General features: G+C 33.3%; 5 protein-coding genes across 5 annotated transcripts; 3 read left to right on the forward strand and 2 right to left on the reverse strand.

The window, feature by feature from the left end:
* Positions 1–1,451: 1,451 nt before the first annotated feature.
* On the reverse strand, positions 1,452–17,266 carry LOC129950599 (histone H4-like). Its single transcript, XM_056062530.1, has 2 exons — positions 16,882–17,266; positions 1,452–1,801 (listed from the first exon to the last, which is right to left on the reverse strand). Exons 1-2 carry the CDS (start codon positions 17,179–17,181, stop codon positions 1,487–1,489), a joined length of 615 nt encoding a protein of 204 aa, XP_055918505.1. The 5' UTR covers positions 17,182–17,266; the 3' UTR covers positions 1,452–1,486.
* On the forward strand, positions 2,022–2,546 carry LOC129949665 (histone H3). The gene has a single exon (XM_056061256.1). It carries the CDS (start codon positions 2,096–2,098, stop codon positions 2,504–2,506), a length of 411 nt encoding a protein of 136 aa, XP_055917231.1. The 5' UTR covers positions 2,022–2,095; the 3' UTR covers positions 2,507–2,546.
* LOC129949675 (histone H4) lies at positions 8,810–9,241 on the reverse strand. The gene has a single exon (XM_056061267.1). It carries the CDS (start codon positions 9,155–9,157, stop codon positions 8,846–8,848), a length of 312 nt encoding a protein of 103 aa, XP_055917242.1. The 5' UTR covers positions 9,158–9,241; the 3' UTR covers positions 8,810–8,845.
* On the forward strand, positions 9,771–10,236 carry LOC129949666 (histone H3-like). Its single transcript, XM_056061257.1, has one exon. It carries the CDS (start codon positions 9,786–9,788, stop codon positions 10,194–10,196), a length of 411 nt encoding a protein of 136 aa, XP_055917232.1. The 5' UTR covers positions 9,771–9,785; the 3' UTR covers positions 10,197–10,236.
* Positions 17,267–17,794: 528 nt separating the features above from the next.
* Positions 17,795–18,259, forward strand: LOC129949667 (histone H3-like). The gene has a single exon (XM_056061258.1). The coding sequence runs from the start codon at positions 17,810–17,812 to the stop codon at positions 18,218–18,220; it is 411 nt and encodes a 136-aa protein (XP_055917233.1). The 5' UTR covers positions 17,795–17,809; the 3' UTR covers positions 18,221–18,259.
* The last annotated feature ends 5,289 nt before the right edge of the window (positions 18,260–23,548 follow it).

The following is a 23,548-nucleotide window of genomic DNA, read 5'->3' on the forward strand; positions in this document are numbered from 1 at the left end:
CGATGACTTGGTAGGGAGCATGCACCAACTCATCTGCAAAATTTGGTCGGAAGAAAGCATGCCCGATGAGTGGAATCTCAGCATAGTGTGCCCGATACATAAGAAAGGAGACCCTCTAAACTGCGCCAACTACAGAGGCATCAGTCTCCTTAACATTGCGTATAAGATCCTCTCTGCCGTATTATGTGAACGTCTGAAGCCACTCGTCAACAACCTGATTGGTCCTTATCAGTGTGGCTTCAGACCAGGAAAGTCCACTATCGACCAAATATTCACACTACGGCAGATCTTGGAAAAAACCCAGGAGCTTCAAATCGATACCCACCATCTCTTTATCGATTTTAAAGCCGCGTATGACAGCATCTATAGGGAAGAGCTCTACCGAGCAATGTCTAGTTTTGGCATCCCTGTCAAACTTATCCGTTTGTGCAGAATGACGATGGAGAATGCACGCTGCTCTATCAAGGTCGGAAAAGATCTTACCGATGCATTTGATGTCAAAAAAGGTTTTAGACAAGGCGATGCACTGTCATGCGACTTCTTCAACATCGTTCTGGAAAGAATTGTGCAAAACTCAACCGTAAACACTAGAGGCACAATCTTCCAAAGATCCATCCAATTACTCGGATACGCAGATGATATTGACATAATTGGAAGATCAAAACGTGATGTCAGTGGAGCTTTTTTGAGCATTGCGAAGGAAGCGAAGAAGATGGGTTTAGTGGTCAATGAGGGCAAGACCAAGTATATGCTGTCATCAAAAAAGGACACTGAACGACGACGTCTTGGACAAAACGTCACCATGGACAGCTATAACTTTGAGGTAGTTAAGGACTTTGTCTACCTAGGCACCGCTATTAATGCAGACAACGACACCAGCGCTGAAATCAAACGAAGAATAACTCTTGCAAATCGCTGCTTCTTTGGACTTAGAAGGCAATTGAGAAGTAAAGTCCTCTCTCGAGCATGTAAAATCACCATCTATAAGACACTCATCATCCCGGTTCTCATTTATGGCGCTGAGGCCTGGACCCTGTCAAAGAAAGATGAGAGCGTCTTAGGATGCTTCGAGAGAAAAATTCTTCGGGCGATTTTTGGTCCCGTACGCATAGATGGAGAATGGAGGAGAAGATATAATGACGAGCTGTACGGGCTGTACAGCGACACTGACCTAGTTAGCAGAATCAAAGTCCAACGGCTTAGATGGCTAGGTCATGTAGAGCGGATGGACATCAACGCTCCAGCCCGGAAGGTCTTCGAATCCAATCCCGAGGGACGGCGCAGTAGAGGAAGACCGCGACTCAGGTGGCGCACCCAGGTGGGAGAGGACCTCAACCAACTTGGCGTGCGAAACTGGAGACAGCTAGCTAGGGACCGAGCTGGCTGGAGACGCTTGTTGGTTGAGGCCCAGGTCCGCCCCGGACTGTAGCGCCACCTTAAGTAAGTAAGTAAGAAAAGGACCGATTGTTTGTTTCGAATAAAATTCTTAACCTCCGAAACCGTAAAGAGTACGCCCTTGTCTCTTCAAAGCGTAAACTACATCCATAGCTGTAACTGTCTTACGCTTAGCGTGTTCGGTGTAAGTAACGGCATCTCGGATAACATTTTCCAGAAAAACTTTCAACACTCCACGTGTTTCTTCGTAAATCAAACCAGAAATACGTTTTACACCTCCACGACGAGCCAATCGACGAATTGCTGGTTTCGTGATTCCTTGGATGTTATCACGCAATACCTTACGATGCCGCTTAGCTCCGCCTTTGCCCAAACCTTTTCCTCCTTTACCACGACCAGTCATTTTTATTTATTTAATTATAAAAAACACTTAAACTGAACTAGAGAACTGCACTGCACAAGAGTCACTGTTAAACTGTGGCTCTTCGCTCGAAATACCACAAGTATTTATACTTATTTTTCATAACAATTCTTAATTTTGATTGGCCAAATAAATCGACAACGAAAATGAAAAAAACAGTCGAACGGAAACATGAATAGCCAATTTAATGACTTAAACAGAAATCTACATTCGATTTTTCTAAAAAAAATTGTGAATAAAAGTGTTGTGTTTATTAGTGAAGTGAAAAAAAGTGAAATCATGGCTCGTACAAAGCAAACTGCCCGTAAATCGACTGGTGGAAAAGCCCCACGTAAGCAACTGGCAACAAAGGCAGCTCGTAAAAGTGCTCCAGCAACAGGAGGTGTAAAGAAACCACATCGTTATCGTCCTGGAACAGTGGCTCTTCGTGAGATTCGTCGTTATCAGAAAAGCACCGAATTGTTAATTCGTAAATTGCCTTTCCAACGTTTAGTTCGTGAAATTGCTCAAGATTTCAAAACAGATTTGCGTTTCCAGAGCTCAGCTGTTATGGCGCTTCAAGAAGCAAGTGAAGCTTATTTGGTTGGCCTGTTTGAAGACACAAATTTGTGCGCCATCCATGCCAAACGTGTCACAATTATGCCAAAAGACATTCAATTGGCCAGACGCATCCGTGGCGAACGTGCTTAAATCATCGAGGTTAAAAAAAATATTCAACGGTCCTTTTCAGGACCACAAAATATTTAAAAGAGATATAAATGAATTTTAATTCAATCTAGTAATTACGTACCTATCGATTTCCACGATTTTTTTTTTATTTTAGGTAGAAAGATAATGTGATAATTTACTTTGAAGGCAAATTTTGAAAATGTTATTGCTTGCTTTCTATGCATAGTTTTTATCATACAAATGAAAATATTTATACCTACGCAAGCCAATGCTCGAAAATTTATGAATTTTGTTTTTCTTTTTTAATTATAGTTATTTTATAAGGCATTGCTTCTTTTTTTTATGTCTGAAGGCAAATTTTCAAGTAAGAATTTTTTTCTATGTACAGTTTTTTGTAATACTCGTAAAAATGTGAATTTGTCTACTAAGCAAGTCAATACTCGAAAATGTTTGAGTTTTGTGTGTTTTAATTTTTAATATTTCAATGATGTATTTTATAAGTCTATGCTTTGTTTTTTTTTTATATATCTGAAGGCAAATTTTGAAGCAAGAAAGTTTTTTTTTCAATGTACAGATTTTTGTAATACAAATGTGAATTTGTAAACCTTGGCAAGCGAATATTCGATAGTTTATGAGTTTTTATTGCTTGATTATTTGTTTAAATTTTTGGTATTTTAATGTTTGTTATGGATTAAATATTTAATATTTATGAACAAAATAATATAAATATAGTTTTTCATTTGTTTTCTTGCTTGGGATAATGTTAACAAATTTTCTAAGAAAAAGTCACAGCCTAGGGAAAAAATGCTACGCGTTTCATTACCCATATTGTTTTAATTTTATTAAAAAGAAATTAAGTAAGAATTTGATGAAATTTTTAGTTATTTAGTTTAAATAAACTATCAGCTTTATGTTAAAAATAATTTCAAGCTGAAAATATGTTTAATTTATTAAATATAAACATTCTTGTTGGTAAGTATTAAAAAAATACCACCAAACATTTACTTTAATTGTTATTAATGCATTGATAGATAGTGTTTTTTCAATCAAATTATTTATTAAATTATCTATTATTATTGTAAGAATAAATTTTGTCAATTGTTTTATAATATTTAGGTCGAAAAGACGTACATTTTTGAAGTTTTAAGAGGAAACTAAGTTGCAAAAGTGCACAAATTATGTACAAAATGAATTTTTTGTATACCTTCGCTCTCTTTGATTCTCATTTAGCCGTTTCTGTAGGTGTGGATTTGGCGCAATTTTAACAAAAACGTGTTTCTATTTCTTAAAATTGTGCTCTAAAGTGATTAATAATAGTGAATTCAAAATGGCAGATACTGTAGCTACGTCTCCTGCAATCGTTGCGGAAAAAAAACCAAAAAAAGCTGCCGCCGCAAGTGGGTCAAAAAAAACCAAAATCGGCACCAACTCATCCTCCGACTCAGCAAATGGTGGATGCGGCAATTAAAACATTGAAAGATCGCGGTGGTTCTTCCCTTTTGGCAATCAAAAAATATATTGCTGCTACTTACAAAGTTGATGTACAAAAACTTGCTCCGTTTATAAAAAAATATTTAAAAGGTGCTGTAATAAGTGGTAAATTAGTGCAAACCAAAGGAAAAGGAGCTGCGGGTTCTTTTAAATTGTCGCCTAGTGCCAACAAGGAACCAAAGGCCAAGTCTGCTGAGAAGAAAAAATCTGCCGCCAAACCAAAAGCTGCCGCTGCTGGTGACAAAAAATTAAAAAAAATGTCTGGTGAAAAGAAAGTAAAAAAAGTAGCCGCCACAACAAAAAAAAGTGCCAGTGCAGATAAAAAGAAGGTGAAAAAACCAAAAGTAAAAAGTGTTAAAAAAACGAGTGCAGTTAAGGCAAAGCCAACAAAAGCAAAGGCAGCCGCGCCTAAACCTAAAGTGCCAAAAGCAAAATCAGCCACAGCAGCAGCCAAGCCAAAAAAGGCAGTCGCTGTTAAAAAGGCAAAGAAGTAAAATTTCCATTTCAATGAAAAACAAAGTTGAAATCAAAACAAAAATCCACAGTCCTTTTCAGGGCTACAAAAAATATACTAAAATGAGATATAAAAACTTTTTTTTATTAAAAAGGAGGGAGAATTTTTGGACTATCTCGATGATAGCGTTGAGATGCGATGGGCTGGTGGAGCAACGGCGACGGGATAGGTGGTGAAGTGGCTGGATGCGATGCGACGCCGCCGCGCGGCCGGCGCGCGCTGTCGCCGCTACGGGACTACCACTACTGAACAAACGGAAACGTATTTTGTTTTGCATTTATTTTCGCGCTTTTTTGTTCTACAGAAAATACTTTTTTTAATGAAATAGGTATTGCAAATGCAAACTTCATTTATTTGTATTCATATGTTTTTCTCATTGGGCAGAAAGAAAGGAAATATCAATACAAATAAATAATATATTTTTGCGCCTATTTTCTTACTACAGCTACTAGGCACGATGCGATTTGTCTGGGCGAGACTGAACAACCGAAAACGTATTTAGTTTTGCATTTATTTTCGTCCTTTTTTTGTTCTACAGAAAATAGTTTTTTTATGAAATAGGTATTCAAAAGCAAACTTAATTTATTTGTATTCATATGTATTTCTCATTGGGCAGAAAGAAAGGAAATATCAATACAAATAAATAATATATATTTTTGCGCCTATTTTCTAACTACAGCTACTAGGTACGATGCGATATGTATGGGCGAGACTGTACTGTTTATTTTCTACTTTTTTGTGATTGGACGCGATGCGATGCCTTCAACAATAAATATCTTTCATAGAAAATACTTTTACTATCAAATAAGACAACAACATATTTTTCTTTTTTTGCATTTCTCTAATACCTACGTAATTATTGAAATGTTTCCACGCTATGTGACTGTACACGATGCGTAGAAAAATACAAACGAAATACTTTGGCAAAATGTAGGTATTTGTTTTCATGTATTTTTATGGACTAGACGCGACATGACGCATTCCTGCAACAAATAAAAAAATTCTTACACAATTTATCAAGAGTTTTGTATTTCTTTTCATAGAAATTACATATATTTTCATATATTTTTATCGACTGGACGCGACATGACGCATTCCTGCAACAAATAAAAAAATTCTTACACAATTTATCAAGAGTTTTGTATTTCTTTTCATAGAAATTACATATATTTTCATATATTTTTATCGACTGGACGCGACATGAAGTATATCCGCAACAATTAAGAAAATTCTAAAACAAAATATCAAGAGTGTTGTATTTCTTTTCATAGAAATTACATACGTACATCTGACATCAAAAAACACAAACAAATTTAATTCTCTAATATTTTATACCTAGATGTTTTTGCGACGCTACGTGACTGTACACATAGCGACATAACTGGACACGATGGGTAGAACAATACAAACAAAATTTATATTTTTTTGTTTTTAGTTGACTCGGCATGATACACGTCGTGTCTGGAACAATCAACAAAAGTAAGTTTTGTATTTCTTTTCATAGAAAATATATTTTGTAATCAAAAATTAAAACAAAAAACAATATGTATTCCACAGGCAAAGAAAACATACATTTCTTTAAATTCTCTAGTTTCTTATTAAAAATTTTGTGACGCTTCGAGACTGTACTCGATGCGTAGAACAATAAAAAAAATCTTAAACAAAATAACAAGAATTTTGTATTTCTTTTCATAGAAATTACATACATCTGACATCAAAAAACACAAACAAATTTAATTCTCTAATATTTTATAGATATTTTTGTGACGCTACGTGACTGTACACTGTACACATAGCGACATAACTGGACACGATGGGTAGAACAAAACAAACAAAATTATTTAATAAAATGTATTTTTTGTATGTTTTTCGTTTCTACTTGACTCGGCACGATACACGTGGTGTCTGGAACAATTAACAGAACTAACTTTTGTATTTCTTTTGATAGAAAATATATTTTCTAATCAAAAATCACAAAGAAAAACAAAATAGATTCATAAAATCATTCCACAGGCAAAAAAAATATATGTATATACCTTTCTTCTCAAATCTCTAGTTTCTTATTAAAACTTTTGCGACGCTTCGAGACTGTACACGATGCGTAGAACAATAAAAAAGATGTTTGTGTTTCTATTGGACGCGACATGATTCACGTGGCGTCTGGAACAATTTACAAAATTTATTTTTTTCATAGAAAATACTCTTACAATCACAAATAAAAATATTTATTTAACGAATTTTTCCGCAGGTAGAAAAAAAAATATATTTTTTTGTCAATTCTCTAATCTCTTATTGATATTTTTGCGGCCCTGAAAAGGGCCATTTTTGAAGAAATTAAATAAAAAAAAAATTACTTCAATCACAAATAAAAATATTTATTTAACGAATTTTTCCGCAGGTAGAAAAAATATTTTTTTTTCAATTCTCTAATCTCTTATTGATATTTTTGCGGCCCTGAAAAGGGCCATTTTTGAAGAAATTCAATAAAAAAAAAATTACTTCGAGCTTGTGTATTTGGTAACCGCCTTTGTTCCTTCACTAACAGCATGCTTGGCTAGTTCACCAGGCAACAACAATCGCACGGCAGTCTGGATTTCCCGACTTGTGATTGTTGAACGCTTGTTGTAGTGAGCTAAGCGAGAGGCTTCAGCAGCAATTCTTTCGAAGATGTCGTTCACAAAACTATTCATGATGCTCATGGCCTTCGATGAAATTCCAGTGTCAGGATGAACTTGCTTCAAAACTTTGTAAATGTAGATTGCGTAGCTTTCCTTCCTCTTGCGCTTCTTCTTCTTATCGGTCTTGGTGATATTTTTTTGTGCCTTTCCGGCTTTTTTAGCTGCTTTACCACTAGTTTTTGGCGGCATTTTATTTTTATAATTCACTTCACTTTCACTATTAACGAACTGCACACAATGACGACTGAACGAGAACTGTGAATTTTATTTGGCGGCAGAAGTCTTGGAATTGGCGGGAAATGCTGCTCGTGACAACAAAAAAACTAGAATTATTCCCCGCCATTTGCAATTGGCTATTCGGAACGACGAGGAATTGAATAAATTACTTTCTGGAGTCACAATCGCACAAGGAGGTGTTCTTCCAAATATTCAAGCTGTTTTGTTGCCAAAGAAGACAGAGAAAAGTGCTTAAATCTATGTAGTGACAGCAAACCAAAAAAAAAACCGTCCTTTTCAGGACGACAAATAATTTCTATTAAGAGATGTGTATATTTTTCATTTTTTTTATATATTTTAAAATACGAAGAAGAAGAAACCAACAAACAAATGTTTTTTCTTTCTTTGCAAAAAGAAATATTTGTTTGTATCCAATCCGTAAAGCAACACATTTTTTTTTCAAAGAAGAAGAAACCAAACAAATGTTTTTTCTTCCTTTGCAAAAAGAAATATTTGTTCGTATCCAATCCGTAAAGCAACAAAACATTTTTTTTTTCAGTTCGGAAAAAATATTTTTTATTTTTTTTTTTCAAAGAAATAGAAACCAACAAACATGTTTTTTTCTTTCTTTGGAAAAAGAAATATTTGTTCGTATGCAATTCTAATTTCTGTTAAAAGATGTGGTTATTTTTCAATTTCTTGTAGGTATATAGCTATTTTAAAATATTCTGGTACGAAGAAAAAGAAATATTTGTTCGTATCCAATCCGTAAAGCAACAAAACATTTTTTTTTCAGTTCGGAAAAAATATTTTTTATTTTTTTTCAAAGAAAAAGAAACCAACAAACAAAAAATGTTTTTTTCTTCCTCTGCAAAAAGAAATATTTGTTCGTATCCAATAATTTCTATTAAGAGATGTGTTTATTTTTCAATTTTTTGTATATATTCTAAAATATTCTCGTACGAAGAAAAAGAAAGCAACAAACAAATGTTTTTTCTTCCTTTGGAAAAAGAAATATTTGTTCGTATCCAATCCGTAAAGCAGCAAAAAAAAAAATTTTTTTCTACGGAAAAAAGAATAAAATATGCAAAGCAACAAAAAAAATTTCAGAAAAAGGAATTTTATTTAATTTTTGTTTCCATTTCGAAAAAAGAATAATACAAAGAATAAAATATGTTCTTGCGACTAAAGCAACAAAAAAAAATGTTCACAAAAAGGAATTTTATTTTATGTTTCCATTTCGAAAAAAAATATGTTTTGGTACAAAAAAGTAAGTAAATTAGCAAAATAATTTTTTTTTGATAATCATCAGGTATTTAGTATATACATACATATATTCATTGGCAAATGAAAAAAAATTAGGTATTTTGTTCGTCAACGGTGTATGATTTCTATTTTCAATCTCTTTTATATTTAATTGTGGTCCTGAAAAGGACCGATTGTTTGTTTCGAATAAAATTCTTAACCTCCGAAACCGTAAAGAGTACGCCCTTGTCTCTTCAAAGCGTAAACTACATCCATAGCTGTAACTGTCTTACGCTTAGCGTGTTCGGTGTAAGTAACGGCATCTCGGATAACATTTTCCAGAAAAACTTTCAACACTCCACGTGTTTCTTCGTAAATCAAACCAGAAATACGTTTTACACCTCCACGACGAGCCAATCGACGAATTGCTGGTTTCGTGATTCCTTGGATGTTATCACGCAATACCTTACGATGCCGCTTAGCTCCGCCTTTGCCCAAACCTTTTCCTCCTTTACCACGACCAGTCATTTTTATTTATTTAATTATAAAAAACACTTAAACTGAACTAGAGAACTGCACTGCACAAGAGTCACTGTTAAACTGTGGCTCTTCGCTCGAAATACCACAAGTATTTATACTTATTTTTCATAACAATTCTTAATTTTGATTGGCCAAATAAATCGACAACGAAAATGAAAAAAACAGTCGAACGGAAACATGAATAGCCAATTTAATGACTTAAACAGAAATCTACATTCGATTTTTCTAAAAAAATTGTGAATAAAAGTGTTGTGTTTAATCAAAATCAAATGGTGTGGCGCAACAGTCCGTTGTGAACCAGGGCCTAGTGACTTACAACTCTCAACCATTCCTGTGTGCGAGTACTGTTGTCAGGAATGGAAGGGACCTACAATTTAAGGCCGAATCCGAACGGCTAGTTTGAGAAAGCACTTTTTCATGACAAGAATTACTCTTGAAGGATTTGTCAATTCCTCGCAAGAGGCAGTACCCGTGAAAATTATTTTTTTTTTTTTTTTAATTAAGGTGGCACAGGCAGGGATTGAACCCAAGACCTCTTGCATGACAGTCCAACGCACTAACCATCATGCTACGGGTACTTACGGTGTTTAATAGTGAAGTGAAAAAAAGTGAAATCATGGCTCGTACAAAGCAAACTGTCCGTAAATCGACTGGTGGAAAAGCCCCACGTAAGCAACTGGCAACAAAGGCAGCTCGTAAAAGTGCTCCAGCAACAGGAGGTGTAAAGAAACCACATCGTTATCGTCCTGGAACAGTGGCTCTTCGTGAGATTCGTCGTTATCAGAAAAGCACCGAATTGTTAATTCGTAAATTGCCTTTCCAACGTTTAGTTCGTGAAATTGCTCAAGATTTCAAAACAGATTTGCGTTTCCAGAGCTCAGCTGTTATGGCGCTTCAAGAAGCAAGTGAAGCTTATTTGGTTGGTCTGTTTGAAGACACAAATTTGTGCGCCATCCATGCCAAACGTGTCACAATTATGCCAAAAGACATTCAATTGGCCAGACGCATCCGTGGCGAACGTGCTTAAATCATCGAGGTTAAAAAAAATATTCAACGGTCCTTTTCAGGACCACAAAATATTTAAAAGAGATATAAATGAATTTTAATTCAATCTAGTAATTACGTACCTATCGATTTCCACGATTTTTTTTTTATTTTAGGTAGAAAGATAATGTGATAATTTACTTTGAAGGCAAATTTTGAAAATGTTATTGCTTGCTTTCTATGCATAGTTTTTATCATACAAATGAAAATATTTATACCTACGCAAGCCAATGCTCGAAAATTTATGAATTTTGTTTTTCTTTTTTAATTATAGTTATTTTATAAGGCATTGCTTCTTTTTTTTATGTCTGAAGGCAAATTTTCAAGTAAGAATTTTTTTCTATGTACAGTTTTTTGTAATACTCGTAAAAATGTGAATTTGTCTACTAAGCAAGTCAATACTCGAAAATGTTTGAGTTTTGTGTGTTTTAATTTTTAATAATTCAATGATGTATTTTATAAGTCTATGCTTTGTTTTTTTTTATATATCTGAAGGCAAATTTTGAAGCAAGAAAGTTTTTTTTTCAATGTACAGATTTTTGTAATACAAATGTGAATTTGTAAACCTTGGCAAGCGAATATTCGATAGTTTATGAGTTTTGATTGCTTGATTATTTGTTTAAATTTTTGGTATTTTAATGTTTGTTATGGATTAAATATTTAATATTTATGAACAAAATAATATAAATATAGTTTTTCATTTGTTTTCTTGCTTGGGATAATGTTTAACAAATTTTCTAAGAAAAAGTCACAGCCTAGGGAAAAAATGCTACGCGTTTCATTACCCATATTGTTTTAATTTTATTAAAAAGAAATTAAGTAAGAATTTGATGAAATTTTTAGTTATTTAGTTTAAATAAACTATCAGCTTTATGTTAAAAATAATTTCAAGCTGAAAATATGTTTAATTTATTAAATATAAACATTCTTGTTGGTAAGTATTAAAAAAATACCACCAAACATTTACTTTAATTGTTATTAATGCATTGATAGATAGTGTTTTTTCAATCAAATTATTTATTAAATTATCTATTATTATTGTAAGAATAAATTTTGTCAATTGTTTTATAATATTTAGGTCGAAAAGACGTAAATTTTTGAAGTTTTAAGAGGAAACTAAGTTGCAAAAGTGTACAAATTATGTACAAAATGAATTTTTTGTATACCTTCGCTCTCTTTGATTCTCATTTAGCCGTTTCTGTAGGTGCGGATTTGGCGCAATTTTAACAAAAACGTGTTTCTATTTCTTAAAATTGTGCTCTAAAGTGATTAATAATAGTGAATTCAAAATGGCAGATACTGTAGCTACGTCTCCTGCAATCGTTGCGGAAAAAAAACCAAAAAAAGCTGCCGCCGCAAGTGGGTCAAAAAAACCAAAATCGGCACCAACTCATCCTCCGACTCAGCAAATGGTGGATGCGGCAATTAAAACATTGAAAGATCGCGGTGGTTCTTCCCTTTTGGCAATCAAAAAATATATTGCTGCTACTTACAAAGTTGATGTACAAAAACTTGCTCCGTTTATAAAAAAATATTTAAAAGGTGCTGTAATAAGTGGTAAATTAGTGCAAACCAAAGGAAAAGGAGCTGCGGGTTCTTTTAAATTGTCGCCTAGTGCCAACAAGGAACCAAAGGCCAAGTCTGCTGAGAAGAAAAAATCTGCCGCCAAACCAAAAGCTGCCGCTGCTGGTGACAAAAAATTAAAAAAAGTGTCTGGTGAAAAGAAAGTAAAAAAAGTAGCCGCCACAACAAAAAAAAGTGCCAGTGCAGATAAAAAGAAGGTGGAAAAACCAAAAGTAAAAAGTGTTAAAAAAACGAGTGCAGTTAAGGCAAAGCCAACAAAAGCAAAGGCAGCCGCGCCTAAACCTAAAGTGCCAAAAGCAAAATCAGCCACAGCAGCAGCCAAGCCAAAAAAGGCAGTCGCTGTTAAAAAGGCAAAGAAGTAAAATTTCCATTTCAATGAAAAACAAAGTTGAAATCAAAACAAAAATCCACAGTCCTTTTCAGGGCGACAAAAAATATACTAAAATGAGATATAAAAACTTTTTTTTATTAAAAAGGAGGGAGAATTTTTGGACTATCTCGATGATAGCGTTGAGATGCGATGGGCTGGTGGAGCAACGGCGACGGGATAGGTGGTGAAGTGGCTGGATGCGATGCGACGCCGCCGCGCGGCCGGCGCGCGCTGTCGCCGCTACGGGACTACCACTACTGAACAAACGGAAACGTATTTTGTTTTGCATTTATTTTCGCGCTTTTTTGTTCTACAGAAAATACTTTTTTTAATGAAATAGGTATTGCAAATGCAAACTTCATTTATTTGTATTCATATGTTTTTCTCATTGGGCAGAAAGAAAGGAAATATCAATACAAATAAATAATATATTTTTGCGCCTATTTTCTTACTACAGCTACTAGGCACGATGCGATTTGTCTGGGCGAGACTGAACAACCGAAAACGTATTTAGTTTTGCATTTATTTTCGTCCTTTTTTTGTTCTACAGAAAATAGTTTTTTTATGAAATAGGTATTCAAAAGCAAACTTAATTTATTTGTATTCATATGTATTTCTCATTGGGCAGAAAGAAAGGAAATATCAATACAAATAAATAATATATATTTTTGCGCCTATTTTCTAACTACAGCTACTAGGTACGATGCGATATGTATGGGCGAGACTGTACTGTTTATTTTCTACTTTTTTGTGATTGGACGCGATGCGATGCCTTCAACAATAAATATCTTTCATAGAAAATACTTTTACTATCAAATAAGACAACAACATATTTTTCTTTTTTTGCATTTCTCTAATACCTACGTAATTATTGAAATGTTTCCACGCTATGTGACTGTACACGATGCGTAGAAAAATACAAACGAAATACTTTGGCAAAATGTAGGTATTTGTTTTCATGTATTTTTATGGACTAGACGCGACATGACGCATTCCTGCAACAAATAAAAAAATTCTTACACAATTTATCAAGAGTTTTGTATTTCTTTTCATAGAAATTACATATATTTTCATATATTTTTATCGACTGGACGCGACATGACGCATTCCTGCAACAAATAAAAAAATTCTTACACAATTTATCAAGAGTTTTGTATTTCTTTTCATAGAAATTACATATATTTTCATATATTTTTATCGACTGGACGCGACATGAAGTATATCCGCAACAATTAAGAAAATTCTAAAACAAAATATCAAGAGTGTTGTATTTCTTTTCATAGAAATTACATACGTACATCTGACATCAAAAAACACAAACAAATTTAATTCTCTAATATTTTATACCTAGATGTTTTTGCGACGCTACGTGACTGTACACATAGCGACATAACTGGACACGATGGGTAGAACAATACAAACAAAATTTATATTTTTTTGTTTTTAGTTGACTCGGCATGATACACGTCGTGTCTGGAACAATCAACAAAAGTAAGTTTTGTATTTCTTTTCATAGAAAATATATTTTGTAATCAAAAATTAAAACAAAAAACAATATGTATTCCACAGGCAAAGAAAACATACATTTCTTTAAATTCTCTAGTTTCTTATTAAAAATTTTGTGACGCTTCGAGACTGTACTCGATGCGTAGAACAATAAAAAAAATCTTAAACAAAATAACAAGAATTTTGTATTTCTTTTCATAGAAATTACATACATCTGACATCAAAAAACACAAACAAATTTAATTCTCTAATATTTTATAGATATTTTTGTGACGCTACGTGACTGTACACTGTACACATAGCGACATAACTGGACACGATGGGTAGAACAAAACAAACAAAATTATTTAATAAAATGTATTTTTTGTATGTTTTTCGTTTCTACTTGACTCGGCACGATACACGTGGTGTCTGGAACAATTAACAGAACTAACTTTTGTATTTCTTTTGATAGAAAATATATTTTCTAATCAAAAATCACAAAGAAAAACAAAATAGATTCATAAAATCATTCCACAGGCAAAAAAAATATATGTATATACCTTTCTTCTCAAATCTCTAGTTTCTTATTAAAACTTTTGCGACGCTTCGAGACTGTACACGATGCGTAGAACAATAAAAAAAATGTTTGTGTTTCTATTTTTGTAGTACCCGTGGCATGATGGTTAGTGCGTTGGACTGTCATGCAAGGGGTCTTGGGTTCAATCCCTGCCTGCGCCACCTTAATTTAAAAAAAAAAAAAAAAAATAATTTTCGCGGGTACTGCCTCTTGCGAGGAATTGACAAATCCTTCAAGAGTAATTCTTGTCATGAAAAAGTGCTTTCTCAAACTAGCCGTTCGGATTCGGCATTAAACTGTAGGTCCCTTCCATTCCTGACAACAGTACTCGCACACAGGAATGGTTGAGAGTTGTAAGTCACTAGGCCCTGGTTCACAACGGACTGTTGCGCCACCCCATTTGATTTGTGTTTCTATTGGACGCGACATGATTCACGTGGCGTCTGGAACAATTTACAAAATTTATTTTTTTCATAGAAAATACTCTTACAATCACAAATAAAAATATTTATTTAACGAATTTTTCCGCAGGTAGAAAAAAAAATATATTTTTTTGTCAATTCTCTAATCTCTTATTGATATTTTTGCGGCCCTGAAAAGGGCCATTTTTGAAGAAATTAAATAAAAAAAAAATTACTTCAATCACAAATAAAAATATTTATTTAACGAATTTTTCCGCAGGTAGAAAAAATATTTTTTTTTCAATTCTCTAATCTCTTATTGATATTTTTGCGGCCCTGAAAAGGGCCATTTTTGAAGAAATTCAATAAAAAAAAAATTACTTCGAGCTTGTGTATTTGGTAACCGCCTTTGTTCCTTCACTAACAGCATGCTTGGCTAGTTCACCAGGCAACAACAATCGCACGGCAGTCTGGATTTCCCGACTTGTGATTGTTGAACGCTTGTTGTAGTGAGCTAAGCGAGAGGCTTCAGCAGCAATTCTTTCGAAGATGTCGTTCACAAAACTATTCATGATGCTCATGGCCTTCGATGAAATTCCAGTGTCAGGATGAACTTGCTTCAAAACTTTGTAAATGTAGATTGCGTAGCTTTCCTTCCTCTTGCGCTTCTTCTTCTTATCGGTCTTGGTGATATTTTTTTGTGCCTTTCCGGCTTTTTTAGCTGCTTTACCACTAGTTTTTGGCGGCATTTTATTTTTATAATTCACTTCACTTTCACTATTAACGAACTGCACACAATGACGACTGAACGAGAACTGTGAATTTTATTTGGCGGCAGAAGTCTTGGAATTGGCGGGAAATGCTGCTCGTGACAACAAAAAAACTAGAATTATTCCCCGCCATTTGCAATTGGCTATTCGGAACGACGAGGAATTGAATAAATTACTTTCTGGAGTCACAATCGCACAAGGAGGTGTTCTTCCAAATATTCAAGCTGTTTTGTTGCCAAAGAAGACAGAGAAAAGTGCTTAAATCTATGTAGTGACAGCAAACCAAAAAAAAAACCGTCCTTTTCAGGACGACAGATAATTTCTATTAAGAGATGTGTATATTTTTCATTTTTGTATATATTTTAAAATACGAAGAAGAAGAAACCAACAAACAAATGTTTTTTCTTTCTTTGCAAAAAGAAATATTTGTTTGTATCCAATCCGTAAAGCAACACATTTTTTTTTCAAAGAAGAAGAAACCAAACAAATGTTTTTTCTTCCTTTGCAAAAAGAAATATTTGTTCGTATCCAATCCGTAAAGCAACAAAACATTTTTTTTTTCAGTTCGGAAAAAATATTTTTTATTTTTTTTTTTTCAAAGAAATAGAAACCAACAAACATGTTTTTTTCTTTCTTTGGAAAAAGAAATATTTGTTCGTATGCAATTCTAATTTCTGTTAAAAGATGTGGTTATTTTTCAATTTCTTGTAGGTATATAGCTATTTTAAAATATTCTGGTACGAAGAAAAAGAAATATTTGTTCGTATCCAATCCGTAAAGCAACAAAACATTTTTTTTTCAGTTCGGAAAAAATATTTTTTATTTTTTTTCAAAGAAAAAGAAACCAACAAACAAAAAATGTTTTTTTCTTCCTCTGCAAAAAGAAATATTTGTTCGTATCCAATAATTTCTATTAAGAGATGTGTTTATTTTTCAATTTTTTGTATATATTCTAAAATATTCTCGTACGAAGAAAAAGAAAGCAACAAACAAATGTTTTTTCTTCCTTTGGAAAAAGAAATATTTGTTCGTATCCAATCCGTAAAGCAGCAAAAAAAAAATTTTTTTCTACGGAAAAAAGAATAAAATATGCAAAGCAACAAAAAAAATTTCAGAAAAAGGAATTTTATTTAATTTTTGTTTCCATTTCGAAAAAAGAATAATACAAAGAATAAAATATGTTCTTGCGACTAAAGCAACAAAAAAAAATGTTCACAAAAAGGAATTTTATTTTATGTTTCCATTTCGAAAAAAAATATGTTTTGGTACAAAAAAGTAAGTAAATTAGCAAAATAATTTTTTTTTGATAATCATCAGGTATTTAGTATATACATACATATATTCATTGGCAAATGAAAAAAAATTAGGTATTTTGTTCGTCAACGGTGTATGATTTCTATTTTCAATCTCTTTTATATTTAATTGTGGTCCTGAAAAGGACCGATTGTTTGTTTCGAATAAAATTCTTAACCTCCGAAACCGTAAAGAGTACGCCCTTGTCTCTTCAAAGCGTAAACTACATCCATAGCTGTAACTGTCTTACGCTTAGCGTGTTCGGTGTAAGTAACGGCATCTCGGATAACATTTTCCAGAAAAACTTTCAACACTCCACGTGTTTCTTCGTAAATCAAACCAAAAATACGTTTTACACCTCCACGACGAGCCAATCGACGAATTGCTGGTTTCGTGATTCCTTGGATGTTATCACGCAATACCTTACGATGCCGCTTAGCTCCGCCTTTGCCCAAACCTTTTCCTCCTTTACCACGACCAGTCATTTTTATTTATTTAATTATAAAAAACACTTAAACTGAACTAGAGAACTGCACTGCACAAGAGTCACTGTTAAACTGTGGCTCTTCGCTCGAAATACCACAAGTATTTATACTTATTTTTCATAACAATTCTTAATTTTGATTGGCCAAATAAATCGACAACGAAAATGAAAAAAACAGTCGAACGGAAACATGAATAGCCAATTTAATGACTTAAACAGAAATCTACATTCGATTTTTCTAAAAAAATTGTGAATAAAAGTGTTGTGTTTAATCAAAATCAAATGGTGTGGCGCAACAGTCCGTTGTGAACCAGGGCCTAGTGACTTACAACTCTCAACCATTCCTGTGTGCGAGTACTGTTGTCAGGAATGGAAGGGACCTACAATTTAAGGCCGAATCCGAACGGCTAGTTTGAGAAAGCACTTTTTCATGACAAGAATTACTCTTGAAGGATTTGTCAATTCCTCGCAAGAGGCAGTACCCGTGAAAATTATTTTTTTTTTTTTTTTAATTAAGGTGGCACAGGCAGGGATTGAACCCAAGACCTCTTGCATGACAGTCCAACGCACTAACCATCATGCTACGGGTACTTACGGTGTTTAATAGTGAAGTGAAAAAAAGTGAAATCATGGCTCGTACAAAGCAAACTGTCCGTAAATCGACTGGTGGAAAAGCCCCACGTAAGCAACTGGCAACAAAGGCAGCTCGTAAAAGTGCTCCAGCAACAGGAGGTGTAAAGAAACCACATCGTTATCGTCCTGGAACAGTGGCTCTTCGTGAGATTCGTCGTTATCAGAAAAGCACCGAATTGTTAATTCGTAAATTGCCTTTCCAACGTTTAGTTCGTGAAATTGCTCAAGATTTCAAAACAGATTTGCGTTTCCAGAGCTCAGCTGTTATGGCGCTTCAAGAAGCAAGTGAAGCTTATTTGGTTGGTCTGTTTGAAGACACAAATTTGTGCGCCATCCATGCCAAACGTGTCACAATTATGCCAAAAGACATTCAATTGGCCAGACGCATCCGTGGCGAACGTGCTTAAATCATCGAGGTTAAAAAAAATATTCAACGGTCCTTTTCAGGACCACAAAATATTTAAAAGAGATATAAATGAATTTTAATTCAATCTAGTAATTACGTACCTATCGATTTCCACGATTTTTTTTTTATTTTAGGTAGAAAGATAATGTGATAATTTACTTTGAAGGCAAATTTTGAAAATGTTATTGCTTGCTTTCTATGCATAGTTTTTATCATACAAATGAAAATATTTATACCTACGCAAGCCAATGCTCGAAAATTTATGAATTTTGTTTTTCTTTTTTAATTATAGTTATTTTATAAGGCATTGCTTCTTTTTTTTATGTCTGAAGGCAAATTTTCAAGTAAGAATTTTTTTCTATGTACAGTTTTTTGTAATACTCGTAAAAATGTGAATTTGTCTACTAAGCAAGTCAATACTCGAAAATGTTTGAGTTTTGTGTGTTTTAATTTTTAATAATTCAATGATGTATTTTATAAGTCTATGCTTTGTTTTTTTTTATATATCTGAAGGCAAATTTTGAAGCAAGAAAGTTTTTTTTTCAATGTACAGATTTTTGTAATACAAATGTGAATTTGTAAACCTTGGCAAGCGAATATTCGATAGTTTATGAGTTTTGATTGCTTGATTATTTGTTTAAATTTTTGGTATTTTAATGTTTGTTATGGATTAAATATTTAATATTTATGAACAAAATAATATAAATATAGTTTTTTCATTTGTTTTCTTGCTTGGGATAATGTTTAACAAATTTTCTAAGAAAAAGTCACAGCCTAGGGAAAAAATGCTACGCGTTTCATTACCCATATTGTTTTAATTTTATTAAAAAGAAATTAAGTAAGAATTTGATGAAATTTTTAGTTATTTAGTTTAAATAAACTATCAGCTTTATGTTAAAAATAATTTCAAGCTGAAAATATGTTTAATTTATTAAATATAAACATTCTTGTTGGTAAGTATTAAAAAAATACCACCAAACATTTACTTTAATTGTTATTAATGCATTGATAGATAGTGTTTTTTCAATCAAATTATTTATTAAATTATCTATTATTATTGTAAGAATAAATTTTGTCAATTGTTTTATAATATTAAGGTCGAAAAGACGTAAATTTTTGAAGTTTTAAGAGGAAACTAAGTTGCAAAAGTGTACAAATTATGTACAAAATGAATTTTTTGTATACCTTCGCTCTCTTTGATTCTCATTTAGCCGTTTCTGTAGGTGCGGATTTGGCGCAATTTTAACAAAAACGTGTTTCTATTTCTTAAAATTGTGCTCTAAAGTGATTAATAATAGTGAATTCAAAATGGCAGATACTGTAGCTACGTCTCCTGCAATCGTTGCGGAAAAAAAACCAAAAAAAGCTGCCGCCGCAAGTGGGTCAAAAAAACCAAAATCGGCACCAACTCATCCTCCGACTCAGCAAATGGTGGATGCGGCAATTAAAACATTGAAAGATCGCGGTGGTTCTTCCCTTTTGGCAATCAAAAAATATATTGCTGCTACTTACAAAGTTGATGTACAAAAACTTGCTCCGTTTATAAAAAAATATTTAAAAGGTGCTGTAATAAGTGGTAAATTAGTGCAAACCAAAGGAAAAGGAGCTGCGGGTTCTTTTAAATTGTCGCCTAGTGCCAACAAGGAACCAAAGGCCAAGTCTGCTGAGAAGAAAAAATCTGCCGCCAAACCAAAAGCTGCCGCTGCTGGTGACAAAAAATTAAAAAAAGTGTCTGGTGAAAAGAAAGTAAAAAAAGTAGCCGCCACAACAAAAAAAAGTGCCAGTGCAGATAAAAAGAAGGTGGAAAAACCAAAAGTAAAAAGTGTTAAAAAAACGAGTGCAGTTAAGGCAAAGCCAACAAAAGCAAAGGCAGCCGCGCCTAAACCTAAAGTGCCAAAAGCAAAATCAGCCACAGCAGCAGCCAAGCCAAAAAAGGCAGTCGCTGTTAAAAAGGCAAAGAAGTAAAATTTCCATTTCAATGAAAAACAAAGTTGAAATCAAAACAAAAATCCACAGTCCTTTTCAGGGCGACAAAAAATATACTAAAATGAGATATAAAAACTTTTTTTTATTAAAAAGGAGGGAGAATTTTTGGACTATCTCGATGATAGCGTTGAGATGCGATGGGCTGGTGGAGCAACGGCGACGGGATAGGTGGTGAAGTGGCTGGATGCGATGCGACGCCGCCGCGCGGCCGGCGCGCGCTGTCGCCGCTACGGGACTACCACTACTGAACAAACGGAAACGTATTTTGTTTTGCATTTATTTTCGCGCTTTTTTGTTCTACAGAAAATACTTTTTTTAATGAAATAGGTATTGCAAATGCAAACTTCATTTATTTGTATTCATATGTTTTTCTCATTGGGCAGAAAGAAAGGAAATATCAATACAAATAAATAATATATTTTTGCGCCTATTTTCTTACTACAGCTACTAGGCACGATGCGATTTGTCTGGGCGAGACTGAACAACCGAAAACGTATTTAGTTTTGCATTTATTTTCGTCCTTTTTTTGTTCTACAGAAAATAGTTTTTTTATGAAATAGGTATTCAAAAGCAAACTTAATTTATTTGTATTCATATGTATTTCTCATTGGGCAGAAAGAAAGGAAATATCAATACAAATAAATAATATATATTTTTGCGCCTATTTTCTAACTACAGCTACTAGGTACGATGCGATATGTATGGGCGAGACTGTACTGTTTATTTTCTACTTTTTTGTGATTGGACGCGATGCGATGCCTTCAACAATAAATATCTTTCATAGAAAATACTTTTACTATCAAATAAGACAACAACATATTTTTCTTTTTTTGCATTTCTCTAATACCTACGTAATTATTGAAATGTTTCCACGCTATGTGACTGTACACGATGCGTAGAAAAATACAAACGAAATACTTTGGCAAAATGTAGGTATTTGTTTTCATGTATTTTTATGGACTAGACGCGACATGACGCATTCCTGCAACAAATAAAAAAATTCTTACACAATTTATCAAGAGTTTTGTATTTCTTTTCATAGAAATTACATATATTTTCATATATTTTTATCGACTGGACGCGACATGACGCATTCCTGCAACAAATAAAAAAATTCTTACACAATTTATCAAGAGTTTTGTATTTCTTTTCATAGAAATTACATATATTTTCATATATTTTTATCGACTGGACGCGACATGAAGTATATCCGCAACAATTAAGAAAATTCTAAAACAAAATATCAAGAGTGTTGTATTTCTTTTCATAGAAATTACATACGTACATCTGACATCAAAAAACACAAACAAATTTAATTCTCTAATATTTTATACCTAGATGTTTTTGCGACGCTACGTGACTGTACACATAGCGACATAACTGGACACGATGGGTAGAACAATACAAACAAAATTTATATTTTTTTGTTTTTAGTTGACTCGGCATGATACACGTCGTGTCTGGAACAATCAACAAAAGTAAGTTTTGTATTTCTTTTCATAGAAAATATATTTTGTAATCAAAAATTAAAACAAAAAACAATATGTATTCCACAGGCAAAGAAAACATACATTTCTTTAAATTCTCTAGTTTCTTATTAAAAATTTTGTGACGCTTCGAGACTGTACTCGATGCGTAGAACAATAAAAAAAATCTTAAACAAAATAACAAGAATTTTGTATTTCTTTTCATAGAAATTACATACATCTGACATCAAAAAACACAAACAAATTTAATTCTCTAATATTTTATAGATATTTTTGTGACGCTACGTGACTGTACACTGTACACATAGCGACATAACTGGACACGATGGGTAGAACAAAACAAACAAAATTATTTAATAAAATGTATTTTTTGTATGTTTTTCGTTTCTACTTGACTCGGCACGATACACGTGGTGTCTGGAACAATTAACAGAACTAACTTTTGTATTTCTTTTGATAGAAAATATATTTTCTAATCAAAAATCACAAAGAAAAACAAAATAGATTCATAAAATCATTCCACAGGCAAAAAAAATATATGTATATACCTTTCTTCTCAAATCTCTAGTTTCTTATTAAAACTTTTGCGACGCTTCGAGACTGTACACGATGCGTAGAACAATAAAAAAAATGTTTGTGTTTCTATTTTTGTAGTACCCGTGGCATGATGGTTAGTGCGTTGGACTGTCATGCAAGGGGTCTTGGGTTCAATCCCTGCCTGCGCCACCTTAATTTAAAAAAAAAAAAAAAAAAATAATTTTCGCGGGTACTGCCTCTTGCGAGGAATTGACAAATCCTTCAAGAGTAATTCTTGTCATGAAAAAGTGCTTTCTCAAACTAGCCGTTCGGATTCGGCATTAAACTGTAGGTCCCTTCCATTCCTGACAACAGTACTCGCACACAGGAATGGTTGAGAGTTGTAAGTCACTAGGCCCTGGTTCACAACGGACTGTTGCGCCACCCCATTTGATTTGTGTTTCTATTGGACGCGACATGATTCACGTGGCGTCTGGAACAATTTACAAAATTTATTTTTTTCATAGAAAATACTCTTACAATCACAAATAAAAATATTTATTTAACGAATTTTTCCGCAGGTAGAAAAAAAAATATATTTTTTTGTCAATTCTCTAATCTCTTATTGATATTTTTGCGGCCCTGAAAAGGGCCATTTTTGAAGAAATTAAATAAAAAAAAAATTACTTCAATCACAAATAAAAATATTTATTTAACGAATTTTTCCGCAGGTAGAAAAAATATTTTTTTTTCAATTCTCTAATCTCTTATTGATATTTTTGCGGCCCTGAAAAGGGCCATTTTTGAAGAAATTCAATAAAAAAAAAATTACTTCGAGCTTGTGTATTTGGTAACCGCCTTTGTTCCTTCACTAACAGCATGCTTGGCTAGTTCACCAGGCAACAACAATCGCACGGCAGTCTGGATTTCCCGACTTGTGATTGTTGAACGCTTGTTGTAGTGAGCTAAGCGAGAGGCTTCAGCAGCAATTCTTTCGAAGATGTCGTTCACAAAACTATTCATGATGCTCATGGCCTTCGATGAAATTCCAGTGTCAGGATGAACTTGCTTCAAAACTTTGTAAATGTAGATTGCGTAGCTTTCCTTCCTCTTGCGCTTCTTCTTCTTATCGGTCTTGGTGATATTTTTTTGTGCCTTTCCGGCTTTTTTAGCTGCTTTACCACTAGTTTTTGGCGGCATTTTATTTTTATAATTCACTTCACTTTCACTATTAACGAACTGCACACAATGACGACTGAACGAGAACTGTGAATTTTATTTGGCGGCAGAAGTCTTGGAATTGGCGGAAATGCTGCTCGTGACAACAAAAAAACTAGAAT

This window comes from Eupeodes corollae, chromosome 3 (genome assembly GCF_945859685.1).
Source record: "Eupeodes corollae chromosome 3, idEupCoro1.1, whole genome shotgun sequence".
NCBI lineage: Eukaryota > Metazoa > Arthropoda > Insecta > Diptera > Syrphidae > Eupeodes > Eupeodes corollae.

Coding starts and splice junctions, on each gene's coding strand:
- LOC129949666 (XM_056061257.1), top strand. CDS start 9,786: ATGGCTCGTACAAAGCAAACTGTCCGTAAATCGACTGGTGGAAAAGCC.
- LOC129950599 (XM_056062530.1), bottom strand. CDS start 17,181: ATGACTGGTCGTGGTAAAGGAGGAAAAGGTTTGGGCAAAGGCGGAGCT. Junction 1,802..16,881: donor AAGGGCGTACTCTTTACGGT/TTCGGAGGTTAA, acceptor ATTAAATAAATA/AAAATGACTGGTCGTGGTAA.
- LOC129949675 (XM_056061267.1), bottom strand. CDS start 9,157: ATGACTGGTCGTGGTAAAGGAGGAAAAGGTTTGGGCAAAGGCGGAGCT.
- LOC129949667 (XM_056061258.1), top strand. CDS start 17,810: ATGGCTCGTACAAAGCAAACTGTCCGTAAATCGACTGGTGGAAAAGCC.
- LOC129949665 (XM_056061256.1), top strand. CDS start 2,096: ATGGCTCGTACAAAGCAAACTGCCCGTAAATCGACTGGTGGAAAAGCC.